This window comes from Eurosta solidaginis, chromosome 1, assembly GCF_040869045.1.
Source record: "Eurosta solidaginis isolate ZX-2024a chromosome 1, ASM4086904v1, whole genome shotgun sequence".
Classification (NCBI taxonomy): Eukaryota; Metazoa; Arthropoda; class Insecta; order Diptera; family Tephritidae; genus Eurosta; species Eurosta solidaginis.
The window spans coordinates 380,054,069-380,069,097 of NC_090319.1; the positions used below are offsets into that span (position 1 = coordinate 380,054,069).

The following is a 15,029-nucleotide window of genomic DNA, read 5'->3' on the forward strand; positions in this document are numbered from 1 at the left end:
AGAGACTTCAAACTTCTCCACCTGTTGTTGTTGTTGTTGTAGCGATAAGGTTGCTCCCCGAAGGCTTTGGGGAGTGTTATCGATGTGATGGTCCTTTGCCGGATACAAATCCGGTACGCTCCGGTACCATAGCACCATTAAGGTGCTAGCCCGACCATCTCGGGAACGATTTATGTGGACACATTAAACCTTCAGGCCATTCCCTCCCTCCCTACCCCCAAGTTCCATGAGGAGCTTGGGGTCGCCAGAGCCTCGTCTGTTAGTGAAACAGGATTCACCGCGGATAGGTGAGGTTGACAATTGGGTTTGGAGAAGCTATATATTGCGCTGGCAACCTGAAAGGTTGCGCTACACATCCCCTTGAATCTGGTATTTTAGTCGCCTCTTACGACAGGCATACCTAACTTCTCCACCTTATATAAGGTGATGCTGAGCCCGATGTAAGAATGGCTTTAAAATCATGGCTTATCAAGGATCCAACACCATCGAACTATCGAAGGCGCAACAAAATTTAGGATGGATTTTATTTTCACTATGTGGCAATATTTTTAAATTCCAGAAATCATGTTCACATTTTTTGTATTTTAAATGTATCTTGTATACATATATTTATATGATTTTAAATTTATTTTTTAAAAACAAGCAAAGCTTTAAAATTATTGAAGCAGTATAAGCTATCTAGTCAAGAGAAACCATGCAGTATATTCCTATGTCCATCTTAAACACTCACCACTCCTAACTTCTCTCTTTTTCGACTATTTATTGCGTATCATGTTTTTTTTTTTTTTTATTATTTTAAAATACAAGTTTGTAGGGGCAAAAGTTATTTTATAAAGTAGTTTTTTGTCAATATATGTAGATGGAAATGAACAAATCGATTTGTCATTGGAAAATCACTCTATCTCGACTGCCATTTCGAGAAGGCTTTAAGGATTTGAGGACCTACCTGAGCATAAATTCAATGCATTTTGAAGTGAGAGGCGACAAAATGTCCCCGACGGCAAGGATCGATTACAAGAGAATTGTCCACACTTAAGACGACCATTACCTGATTTAGTAATCCTTTAGTATTCGTAAGTTTTCTAGAAGCACAAATCTCAAGCCGGAGAACCTGCTAAAGAAGTAGTAAAATCGCAAAACTCTAACATTTCACATTCATTGCTGGGTACGTAGACACAAACATATGCACCCGCATTTACTACTCGTTTAAACATAATATTTACTTAACCAGCAATGTTATCTTTTATCGGTATTTTGCTATGTTTATACAACTGTATCCTTTTCACTTATGCGACGCCTGAAAACTCATCCACAAACTTGTATGTATATATTCTTTTTTCTAAAAGCAATGACACCACCAACTAACTGGCCGACTTATTGTTTGCTTTTCCTACGTCAAAGGACAATCACTAAAACGATGCTTACGTAAAGTGTGTGTGTGGCCCTTCCCATTTTCTTTTGTTCAGCAATCGTTTGCTAGTTGACTTCTATACACTTTTCTTCTTGAAAATTGCATCTTTTTTGTGCTTGAAATTTATTTTCTCTTTTATTTTTATTAAATTTTTGCGATATTGTAACTAGAGAAAACTAAATTTTATTGGATTTCATCACTACGACAATTTGTGTAAATACCTATGAATATTTTATACATATACCAATTTATTTTGTGGTTACACGGATGATATGGAAAAACAATTGATTTTGTTCTTATAATATGCTCAGTGAAGTAATTTGCATGCTTCAATGCCACAAAGTATGCTATGAAAATGTCAAGTATTTGGCAAACTATTTACGAAATTTTATAAAGTGTTTAAATATTTAATAAATCTGCGTTCTACACTTTGAATATCTGTGTGAAATGTTTTGTGCTTTTTGTTAAATTTTTTGCAATTTTAGAGAATTTTTGGCATATTTCGATTAAATTTTCTACAAAATGACTTGTGATTTCTTAGATTCTATCATTTTTTTTAGCCGAAAAAAATTTCACTACTCAAAACTTAATTTGCAAACATTTTTGCAATTTATTGTTCCTTAATGAGTTTTATACAAGATCTCCTAGCAGAATTCACAAACTTTTTACATAGCCGTTACATTAAGTTTTAAGATTTCCTTTAAAAAGGATCATATATAGAAATTATCAGCAATTGTGATATCGAAGTGATGACTAAAACAATTTTTGGGCAGCTAAGTAAAGAAGAGACTGTATCCAGATTAAGAGTACAATAAAGCGTATCGCAATGTATGGGAAAAAACTTTATATTATAAGTTTTAAGCGACCTTTCCTTTTCAAATAAATAATTTTCTTGCCGGCTTGAGGTCAAATTTTGTAAATAAAAATTCAAAAACTTTTTGAGTTTTTTCAATATATTTCCGTTACCTACTGTAACCGTCTTCAGGATTAACTATAACAATATAAAGAAACATAAACAAATAATATCTGATACGGACAGTACAAAACTCGGCGTTGAGCAGTGAAGACGCGTAAAATAATGTATGTAAACAATGTTTTTATGAACGTTTGTTTTGATGCCAATTGTTATTTTATTTTGTTTATGTTTCTTTATATTGTTATAGTTAATCCTGAACACGGTTACAGTAGGTAACCGAAATATATTGAAAAAACTCAACAAATTTTTGAACTTTTATTTACAAAATTGGACCTCAATCCGGCAAGAAAATTATATATTGGAAAAAACTTTAAATATATCAGCCTTAGGAAACTGCTACTACTAGTAGGACAAGTCTGGGTTCAAGTTAATAAAGGTATGAGAGGCAATGAGTATATGCATACTTGGTAGCCATATGAACATATTTACTTTCGAGTGCGATGCTATCATCAGAAAAATAGAAATGCAACGATAGTCAGAGAATCCGAACATATACTCTCCTAACTCAAAGAAAACTCTTGAATACTTGAAGACCCTAACTAGGCCTGAATGGACGACGTATTCTTTTCTGTTTTTATACTCAGTTGAGCAGAGCTCACAGAGTATATTAAGTTTGATTGGATAACGGTTGGTTGTACATATATAAAGGAATCGAGATAGATATAGACTTCCATATATCAAAATAATCAGGATCGAAAAAAAATTTGATTGAGCCATGTCCGTCCGTCCGTCCGTTAACACGATAACTTGAGTAAATTTTGAGGTATCTTGATGAAATTTGGTATGTAGGTTCCTGAGCACTCATCTCAGATCGCTATTTAAAATGAACGATATCGGACTATAACCACGCCCACTTTTTCGATATCGAAAATTTCGAAAAACCGAAAAAGTGCGATAATTCATTACAAAAGACCGATAAAGCGACGAAACTTGGTAGATGAGTTGAACTTATGACGCAAAATAGAAAATTAGTAAAATTTTGGACAATGGACGTGGCACCGCCCACTTTTAAAAGAAGGTAATTTAAAACTTTTGCAAGCTGTAATTTGGCAGTCGTTGAAGATATCATGATGAAGCAGGAACGTTACTCTTATTACTATATGTACGCTTAATAAAAATTAGCAAAATCGAAGAAGGACCACACCCACTTTTAAAAAAAAATTTTTTTTAAGTAAAATTTTAACAAAAAAGTTAATATCTTTACAGTATATAAGTAAATTATGTCAAGATTCAACTCCAGTAATGATATGGTGCAACAAAATACAAAAATAAAAGAAAATTTAAAAATGGGCGTGGCTCCGCCCTTTTTCATTTAATTTGTCTCGGATGCTTTTAACGCCATAAGTCGAACAAAAATTAACCAATCCTTTTGAAATTTGGTAGGGGCATAGATTTTATGGCGTTAACTGTTTTCTGTGAAAATGGGCGAAATCGGTTGATGTGACGGCCAGTTTTTATACACAGTCGTCCGTCTGTCCTTCCGCATGGCCGTTAACACGATAACTTGAGCAAAAATCGATATATCTTTACTAAACTCAGTTCACGTACTTATCTGAACACACTTTATCCTGGTATGAAAAATGAACGAAATCCGACTATGACCACGCTCACTTTTTCGATATCGAAAATTACGAAAAATGCCATAATTCTATACCAAATACGAAAAAAGGGATGAAATATGGTAAGGTAATTGGATTGTTTTATTGACGCGAAATATAACTTTAGAAAAAACTTTATAAAATGGTTGTGACACCTACCATATTCACTAGAAGAAAATGAAAAAGTTCTGCAGGGCGAAATAAAAAACCCTTAAAATCTTGGCAGGTATTACATATATAAATAAATTAGCGGTATCCAACAGATGATGTTCTGGGTCACCCTGGTCCACATTTTGGTCGATATCTGGAAAACGCCTTCACATATACAACTACCACCACTCCCTTTTAAAACTCTCATTAATACCTTTAATTTGATACCCATATCGTACAAACTCTTTCTAGAGTCACCCCTGATCCACCTTTATGGCGATATTTCGAAAAGGCGAACACCTATAGAACGAAGGCCCACTCCCTTTTAAAAATACTCATTAACACCTTTCATTTGATACCCATATCGTACAAACAAAGTCAAGAGTCACCCCTGGTCCAGAAAGGCCCACTCCCTCTTAAAATACTCATTAACTCCTTTCGTTTGATACCCATATTGCACAAACGAATTCTAGAGTCACCCCTGGCCCACCTTTATGGCGATATCTCGAAACGGCGTCCACCTATGGAACTAAGGATTACTCCCTTTTAAAATACTCATTAACACCTTTCATTTGATACCCATATCGTACAAACGCATTCTAGAGTCACCCCTGGCCCACCTTTATGGCGATATCTCGAAACGGCATCCACCTATGGAATTAAGGATTACTCCTTTTAAAATACTCATTAACACCTTTCATTTGATACCCATATCATACAAACAAATTCTAAAGTCACCCCTGGTTCACCTTTATGGCGATATCTCGAAAAGGCGAACACCTATAAAACGAAGGCCCACTCCCTTTTAAAAATACTCATTAACACCTTTCATTTGATACCCATATCGTACAAACTCATTCTAGAGTCACCCCTGGCCCACCTTTATGGAGATATCTCGAAACGGCGTCCACCTATAGAACTAAGGCCCACTCCCTTTTAAAATACCTTTCGTTTGATGCCCATATTGTGCAAACAAATTCTAGGGTCACCCCTGGTCCACCTTTATGGCGATATCTCGAAACGGCGTCCACCTATGGAACTAAGGATTACTCCCTTTTAAAATGCTCATTAACACCTTTCATTTGATACCCATATCGTACAAACGCATTCTAGAGTCACCCCTGGTCCATCTTTACGGCGATATCTCGAAAAGGCGTCCATCTATAGAACTTAGGTCCACGCCCTTTTAAAATACTCATTAATACCTTTCATTTGATACCCATATCGTACAAACGCATTCTAGAGTCAACGCTGATCCACCTTTATGGCTATATCCCTAAATGGCGTCCACCTATAGAACTATGGCCCACTCCCTCATAAAATACTCTTTAATGCCTTTCATTTGATACACATGTCATACAAACACATTCCAGGGTTTCTCTCGGTTCATTTTCCTACATGGTTATTTTCCCTTATGTTGTCACCATAGCTCTCAACTGAGTATGTAATGTTCGGTTACACCCGAACTTAACCTTCCTTACTTGTTTATTGTATGAAACCAAAATTTACGATTTTTATCCCACTTCAATTTTTACGAAACCGCACTTCTTTCACCACAGCAACTTCTGAATATATTTTTACTTATCCTTTTACCACGTTGTACATATTTTATATTACACTTCGATTTGTACGAAAAAAATATTTTTTCGTATACAATTGAAATTGAAAATGAAAGAATACACAGTAAGTAAATCATACATATAAAAGATACTAAAATACTAGGGAAATACTACCAAACCAACACAGCAAGCCGGCGAAGAGCAATGATTACAATTATTATTTTTTGGCATCGTAATGCCACTGCTACTTTTATTTCTTCTCCTTACTGCAGCAAACTAAACTGGACGCACTTCCTTTCTTCCTTCCTGAATGCCCTTGGTTTCATTTTTCTTTTTATATTTGTAATGATGTGCAATTGCGTTGGTATGATATCATTGTTGTTGTCTAATCACGACAAACACGCTTCGGTGGCGGTTCCGCATCGCTTGGTGCAATCGACTGCAGCATACTGCATTTAGTATAGTTACCGAAGAGTGTTAGCAGCAGTGCTACGCCATAACCAGTGGCACGTTCACCCTACAAATAGAAAAAAGATACGAAGAGGGACCGTTAATAATCACTGAAACGAAAGTTTAATGAAAGTGTAATTTAAAAGAACAAAGAATTTGAAGTTTGAAAAAAAAATTCTCCAAGCGGAAATACTCAAGATACTAAAGCGATAAAAATCTTCGTCTGTTAACAGTTTAAAGATAGTGAAAATCTTTTATTTTTTGTCATAGTGAAAGGGAAATATATATGTACATTAGGATGGGTCAAATTGTGTTGGGAAAAATGGGGAAAAATTCAGGTGCACATCCAGTTTCTGAATCTATGGGTCATACTGAGTAATATTGTCCATGGGACCATAGGTCTGAATTGAATTTCGAGCCTCCCTAATTTTGTTAGAAAATTTTATATCCCAATCCGAATCCGATTTTGACACTTATTTTCATGTATTTTATTTGTGAGAGCCGCTATTCGGATTGGGATTAACATTTTCTACAAAATTGGGGAGGCTCGAAATTCATTTCAGACCTATGGTCCCATGGACAATATTACTCAGTATGACCCATAGATTCACAAACTGAATGTGTCTTTTCAACAATAAATTTTACCCACCCTAATGTACATATAGTAAAACATTGAAAATAAGACGTTTAGATTTGAAGAAGTTTTTATTTGTTTGCAGACAATTAACAGTGATTGTCCCCATTTTAAAACAAAATGACCCCGAAACTCTTAACTCTTTGGTTTTACTAAAATGTTTAATAAGTAATATAATATATTTAGATGGACATACCGATGCGACTGGTGCCGCCATATCAACATGCATCCAAACTCCAGGATAATCGAAACCCAAATGTGCTCCAACAAAGAGACCAGCACAAGATGGTTGCGCATTACTTCGTTCCTGTAAGAAAAAAAATAACACCAATTATTTTTTATTAGAGTATTTACAAAGTATAATGTATTTGTGCTTAATCAATGTATCTTCATAGGGAAAGCTAGCTGGCGGATCCGTAAGCGTTACCAAAACTTTGGGGTCACCCAACTGCACATCGTAGGAACGGTAATCAAAAGCTTGATTTTAATTTTTTTTTTTCAACACCAAAACATATTCTAAATTCGCCTTTGTTAATACGAAACCGAATTCAAGTGATTGTATGTACGTTTCTAATGTGAGCATATAGATTAAGTATTTTAGTTTGTATGCGTTTGTGCAGCACTTTAATGGCTTTTGTCAGAAATCAAATATCTGAAATGAAAGTGGCTATTGTCAATATAATTGACATTCATTTGACATATCACAATATCAATGTTGCAACAAAACCGTTATCCAAGCGGGACGATAGTCTATTGTAGAGCAGACAGACAGATGCTCGAATTGCAATTAAATTACGACTCCGGAAGAAAGCAAGAAAGATAATAAGGATGGGGAGCAGAACGGTCAGGGAAAGTTGTTGCGTGAAGAGAGGGGTACTAGACGAAGGAGAGAAAAACGCTTCCCAAGGCCGTCGGTTCTATGTACCGGAGCGACTCGGGATTTTTTCCGACCAAGGACTGCCATTTCAGTGTAACCCCATTTAATTTGTTGCGTCCCTCCCACAAATTGTCATCCTCCCAGCAGCTCCTTGCAGCGGGGCTCTCCATATTCTCTTGCTCCGGGAAGGTATCGAACCCAATCCGGGTTCGTCTCCTGACCCCGGTCCTGAGAAATGGTTTTGCTGCATCTGTCGGAAAAGAATATTTTTTAGGACGGTCATACTCTTGTCAGTGTGTCTCGTGTAAGGGATGGTTGCATCGGACAGGTTGTTCTGGGCTAGACCCCAAAACCAGACGTCCACGTAACTTTTATAAATCTTTTGTGTCTCCTTGCTGTTCGCGTGCTAGGACGTCCCGTAGTCTTCGCCTTAGCGCCCCCTGCTACCTTCCAGCAGCCCCGCTGCTCATCAAGCCAAAACAAGTACCCGCTGTTGCTCGAGCTCCACGGCGCCACCAACTCACACGGCTGCTCCCACTCATACCTACAATCATCGTAGTAGAGCCCGGAGCAATGTCGAGCATCAGCCCCTGCCCCCGTCTTCTTCCCCCCTCTTTTCCGGCAGCAATTGTGTAGGTCAGGGAAACAGACTCTTAGTCCCTACCTCCCTTTGCACCGTTTGCCAGCACAGAATATATACGTTTGCGACATCCCCCCAATGCAGCTCCTGCCATGGACGGTGCCACTTTCCTAGATGTTCTGGTATCCGCGACGGCAACCCCCGACGGATTTCATTGCGCCATGTTGCCAGGCCACATACCCAAATACACCGGGTACCCCAATGCCTACCCAAGGACGTCTAGTCCCAGGGCCTCAACAGCAATCGCGTTCTGGCCTTCCACAATTGGGGGTATAATGTCCACAGAAAAGATCGCGAGAGCGGAAATGGAGGCGGCCTCGCGTTTATCATACACCATACTGTGCAATATCATATATTTGATCCCGACATCGACCGCAGGGACAGTGTCTTAGAACGTCAAGGATTATCTGTCCGGTCGGGCGATGCAAATCTAGAAATCATCAACATCTACATCCCTCCTGTCACCTGTTGCCCCGGTGGATACCGCCCTGATATCAGCGGCGTACTCACTGGAAACAATCCCATTATCTTAAGCGATTTCAATGCCCATCACGATCTATGGCATTCAAACTTGCGGGTGGAAAGTAGGAGTGAGATGTTAGCGGATCAAATAGAAGAAACGACGTTCTGCACTATAAACGGAGACGCCCCCACACGTATGGTAGGAAGCTGTCACAGTTCGCCGGATATTTCAATCGTGAGTGCAGAACTCGTAAACTGCGTCAACTGGCAGCCGATGGTAACATTGGCATCCGACCACCTGCCTATACTTATTTCGCTCGAGCGTCCCGCCGACTTCATCGTCGCAGAAAAACGCACTTTCATTAACTTTAAAAAAGGAAAGTGGGACGAACACAACTCCTTTACAGACAACCGCTTTGCTGCCCTCCATATCCCAACTGATGCCCGCCAAGGGGAGCGTGCTTTCCGCAAGGTCATTGAATCCGTCTCGGCTCGTTTCACTCCGCCGGTAGAATTCCCGAAATTCGGCCCCACTTCCCGGCAGAGGCCGCAAGTTTAGCGAGAGAACGTGACCTTATAAGACAGCTCGATCCCGGCGACCCCCAAATAAGGGATAATAACCAACGCATCAGATTGCTTGTGGATGAACACAAGCGGGCGAAATGGGAGGAGCACCTAAGCGGTTGTAACCTCTCTGCCGGTGTATGTAAACTTTGGTCCACTGTAAAGTCCCTATCGAATCCGTCTAGGCACAATGACAAAGTTTCCATCGCCTTTGGCGACAAAGTGCAGTCGGATGCGAAAAAATGCGAGAGCGCTTTCTACAGACAATACATAATGCATTCTACGGTCGACAAAAATAGACGGAGGGCCAACAGACACGCACGTAAACATAAGTTCAGCACGTCACCAATTACCATCACCGCCAAAGAGGTTGAAGATGCCATCGGTCATGCTAAACCATCCAAAGCAGTGGGCCCAGAAGGCATAGCCATGCCGATGCTTAAAAGCCTAGGGAAAGAGGGTTTCAAGTATTTAGCACATGTCTTCAACCTGTCTCTTTCCACCTTTGTCATACCCGAAAAATGGAAAATGGCCAAGGTGGTCCCGCTACTAAAGCCTGGGAAACCAGCTAACATAGGAGAGTCATATCGCCCGATATCTCTCCTATCGCCAGTAGCCAAGATGCTTGAAGCCATTTTGCTCCCCCACTTCAAAGAAAATGTGCAGCTAGCCTGTCCTCAGCATGGCTTTAGAAAACTCCATAGCACCACCACCGCGCTAAATGCCATTAGCACCCAGATAAATTGTGGTTTAAATCAGAAGCCCCACCATAGAACAGTACTCGTAGCGCTAGACCTATCGAAAGCTTTTGATACGGTCAACCATGGCACGTTACTGCAAGACTTGGAAGGGTCTACCCTTCCCCCATGTCTTAAAAGGTGGACCGCAAATTATCTGGGTGGCCGGCAGGCATCGGTGCAATTCAGAAACGAAATATCAAAGCCAAGAAGAATTAAACAAGAGGTGCCTCAGGGTAGTGTCCTATCCCCACTTTTATTTAATTTTACATATCAAAACTACCTTCGCCACCAGGAGTTACTATCGTTTCTTACGCCGATGACTGCACAATAATGGCCACAGGCCCGGGCCCAAAGATCGATGAGCTTTGCAACAGAATAAACGGCTACCTCCCTGATCTCTCCAGTTTTTTCGCCTCGCGAAACCTGGCATTATCACCGACTAAATCATCCGCGACCCTATTTACAACTTGGACGTCCCAAATGTCGACCATTTTGAACATCCACGTCGATGGCACTACGCTACCGACTGTCCTACACCCCAAAGTCTTGGGTGTGACGTTTGATCAGGATCTACATTTTGGTGAGCACGCAGCCGCAATTGTTCCGAAAATCCAGAGCCGTAATAAAATCCTCAAATCCCTTGCTGGCAGTACTTGGGGAAAAGACAAAGAAACGCTCATTACCACATACAAAGCAATTGGCCAGCCGTTTGCGTGCTACGCGTCCCCTATATGGTCGCCAAGCCTAAAAACTACCCACTGGAAGAAGCTACAGGCCTGCCAAAATACTGCGCTCAGAACCGCCGCGGGCTGTCTCCTTATGTTCCCAGAACACCATCTGCATAATGAGGCGAGAATACTCCCCATCAGGGAGAGAAATGAGATGCTGACCAAACAGTTTCTGTTGAATACCCAGAAACCTGGGCATCCCAACAGACATCTGATTGACGAACCAGCACCGCCTAGGGGCCTAAGGAGTCATCTCCGTAAGCATTTTGAGGAAATACGGCACCTGAGAACTCAGCCGTATGAAGTAAAAAACACAAGCAGTTCCTTGGTGAACTCCACAAACAGGCGTCGGACATTTATGCCGGGAATTGCGCGGTGAATCCAGTACTCGGGGAACAGTACCCAAAACTTGCGGAAGAGGAACGCATACTCCCCAGGGAAACGCGAGTCACTCTGGCTCAACTTCGTTCTGGATACTGTAACAGGTTAAACTCTTACATATCCAGAATCAACCCCAACATACAAAATGTATGCCCCGCTTGCAATGTGTCCCCACATGATACCAACCATCTCTTTAGTTGTAATGTGGAACCAACGCTTCTAACAACCCTTTCATTATGGTCCACCCCTGTCGAAACAGCAAGTTTCCTTGGGCTCCCGTTAGAGGATATTGATGACAATTTGTGATCGGTCGCGGCTATTAGGTGGGCGAAACATTGCTACAACAACAAAAACGGAGAGAAAAAGGTACATGAAGACAGAGGGAGAGGGATTGCGAGGACAAAAAAGGAAAGGGAAATGGGAGGCGAAAATGGAGTGGGTGTACTGAAAAGAAAAAGATTTAGGTATGAAAGAGGAACCAAAATGGAAGTGAGCGAGATAAATGAAAATAGTATTGAGAGAAGGAGCAGAAAGGAACGAGCCAGATAGTAAAAGCAAATTGAAACGAGAAGAAAAGATCCGGGGAAGGAAAAGGGAAGAAGGGGCAGAAAAGAAATGGAAAATAATAGAGGCAGTTGAAAAGATTGGGAAAGGATTAAAGAGGGAATTGAATAAGAAGGGAGAAGAAGACCGAAAGTCAGGGGAGGAGAGCAAGGTAGCGGGCTACGGATGGGAGAGCAGGACAAAGAAGAAAAATAAAAAGTCAGTGTAAGGAAAAACCTACAAAAAATGAGGAGGCAGATGGAGAGATGGGCACGGGAAATACTATGCAATGACTAAGATTTCACGAAATTATTTTGACCAGACCGCATCGGAGCGAAGGGTATATAACTTGCAAGTTCGATAGATCACCCGCAAACGGCCGTCCCAGTTTAGAATAAAGCGGCGTCCCTGATAAAGGCGAATGTAACAGCGGTCATAATATAATGGATCAGCTTTTCTAGGATACCCACTTGCAACACCATGTCGCTTGGTAATAGTAGTTTGCTCCATCGCCTTAACTTAATCCAGATAAACGTACCGTCTGTCGTGGCTATAAGTGAATGAAAGCAACAAATCACTTCGAACGATTGACATTTTATAGTACATCATTGTATGTGTGTTGGTATGTGTAAATGCATATCTACAAGCATTTTCAATTACCATTCATACAAAATGATACAGGCAAAAACAATGCATTTGGAGTACATTTAATTGTGTTTAATCACATACAATAATTCATTACACATGCTCAGTGCTGTCAATGAGTGTTATTTTGTATCCTTGATGTGGTGACATTGCACTCTATTCTTAGCATTCAATATTAAGAATTGTTTTGATGTGGCTTTGTCAAATATTATCTAGTATTCAATTTAATTTGATTTAAGTGCACAAAAAGTGCAGAATTCTGTTACTCTATATCAGCATTTGTATTTCAAATTCGAATTCTGTTATTTGACACACGACCTCAGTGGAATGATCTTTAACTATGCACGTGTGTACTTCATTAGGCTATTTTAAATTAAAACAAGTAAGGAAGTTTAAGTTCGGGTGTAACCGAACATTACATACTCAGTTGAGAGCTATGGTGACAACATAAGGGAAAATAACCATGTAGGAAAATGAACCGAGGGAAACCCTGGAATGTGTTTGTATGACATGTGTATCAAATGAAAGGCATTAAAGAGTATTTTATGAGGGAGTGGGCCATAGTTCTATAGGTGGACGCCGTTTAGGGATATAGCCATAAAGGTGGATCAGGGTTGACTCTAGAATGCGTTTGTACGATATGGGTATCAAATGAAAGGTATTAATGAGTATTTTAAAAGGGCGTGGACCTAAGTTCTATAGATGGACGCCTTTTCGAGATATCGCCGTAAAGATGGACCAGGGGTGACTCTAGAATGCGTTTGTACGATATGGGTATCAAATGAAAGGTGTTAATGAGCATTTTAAAAGGGAGTAATCCTTAGTTCCATAGGTGGACGCCGTTTCGAGATATCGCCATAAAGGTGGACCAGGGGTGACCCTAGAATTTGTTTGCACAATATGGGCATCAAACGAAAGGTGTTAATGAGTATTTTAAAAGGGAGTGGGCCTTAGTTCTATAGGTGGACGCCGTTTCGAAATATCGCCATAAAGGTGGGCCAGGGGTGACTCTAGAATTCGTTTGCGCAATATGGGTATCAAACGAAAGGAGTTAATGAGTATTTTAAGAGGGAGTGGGCCTTAGTTCTATAGGTGGACGCATTTTCGAGGTATCGCAATAAAGGTGGACCAGGGGTGACTCTAGACTTTGTTTGTACGATATGGGTATCAAATGAAAGGTGCTAATGAATATTTTAAAAGGGTGTAGGCCTTAGTTCTATAGGTGGATGCCCTTTCGAGATATCGCCATAAAGGTTCTAGAATTTTTGTGTACGATATGGGTATCAAATGAAAGGTGTTAATGAGTATTTTTAAAAGGGAGTGGGCCTTCGTTTTATAGGTGTTCGCCTTTTCGAGATATCGCCATAAAGGTGGACCAGGGGTGACTCTAGAATTTGTTTGTACGATATGGGTATCAAATGAAAGGTGCTAATGAATATTTTAAAAGGGTGTGGGCCTTAGTTCTATAGGTGGATGCCCTTTCGAGATATCGCCATAAAGGTTCTAGAATTTTTGTGTACGATATGGGTATCAAATGAAAGGTGTTAATGAGTATTTTAAAAGGGAGTGGGCCTTAGTTCTATAGGTGGACGCCGTTTCGAGATATCGCCATAAAGGTGGGCCAGGGGTGACTCTAGAATTCGTTTGTGCAATATGGGTATCAAACGAAAGGAGCTAATGAGTATTTTAAGAGGGAGTGGGCCTTAGTTCTATAGGTGGACGCATTTTCGAGGTACCGCAATAAAGGTGGACCAGAAGTGACTCTAGAATTCGTTTGTGCAATATGGGTATCAAACGAAAGGAGTTACTGAGTATTTTAAGAGGGAGTCGTCCTTCGTTTTATAGGTGTTCGCCTTTTCGAGATATCGCCATAAAGGTGGACCAGGGGTGACCCTAGAATTTGTCTGCACAATATGGGCATCAAACGAAAGGTGTTAATGAGTATTTTAAAAGGGAGTGGGCCTTAGTTCTATAGGTGGACGCCGTTTCGAGATATCGCCATAAAGGTGGGCCAGGGGTGACTCTAGAATTGGTTTGTGCTATATGGGTATCAAACGAAAGGAGTTAATGAGTATTTTAAGAGGGAGTGGGCCTTAGTTCTATAGGTGGACGCATTTTCGAGGTATCGCAATAAAGGTGGACCAGGGGTGACTCTAGAATTTGTTTGTACGATATGGATATCAAATGAAAGGTGTTAATGATTATTTTAAAACGGCGTGTGGCTTAGTTCTATAGGTGGACCCCTTTTCGAGATATCGCCATAAAGGTGGACAAGGGGTGACTCTAGAATTCTTTTGTGCAATATGGGTATCAAACGAAAGGAGTTAATGAGTATTTTAAGAGGGAGTGGGCCTTAGTTCTATAGGTGGACGCCTTTTCGAGATATCGCCATAAAGATGGACCAGGTGTGACTCTAGAATGCGTTTGTACGATATGGGTATCAAATGAAAGGTGTTAATGAGTATTTTAAAAGGGAGTAAATCTTAGTTCCATAGGTGGACGCCGTTTCGAGATATCGCCATAAAGGTGGGCCAGGGGTGACTCTAGAATTCGTTTGTGCAATATGGGTATCAAGTGAAAGGAGTTAATGAGTATTTTAAGAGGAAGTGGGCCTTTCTGGACCAGGGGTGACTCTAGACTTTGTTTGTACGATATGGGTATCAAATGAAAG

The 15,029-nt window shown here is 40.3% G+C and overlaps 1 protein-coding gene across 2 annotated transcripts in view; it reads right to left on the minus strand.

The window, feature by feature from the left end:
• Positions 1 to 5,680: 5,680 nt before the first annotated feature.
• Positions 5,681 to 15,029, minus strand: part of grsm (granny smith) — a 55,105-nt gene continuing 45,756 nt past the window's right edge. For both annotated transcript variants that reach the window (XM_067775764.1, XM_067775755.1), the window contains exons 5-6: positions 6,975 to 7,085; positions 5,681 to 6,211 (exon numbers count right to left, since the gene is read on the minus strand). In XM_067775764.1, coding sequence (XP_067631865.1) covers positions 6,080 to 6,211; positions 6,975 to 7,085 — 243 coding nt within the window. In that variant the 3' untranslated portion in view covers positions 5,681 to 6,079. The remainder of the gene's footprint in view (positions 6,212 to 6,974; positions 7,086 to 15,029) is intronic.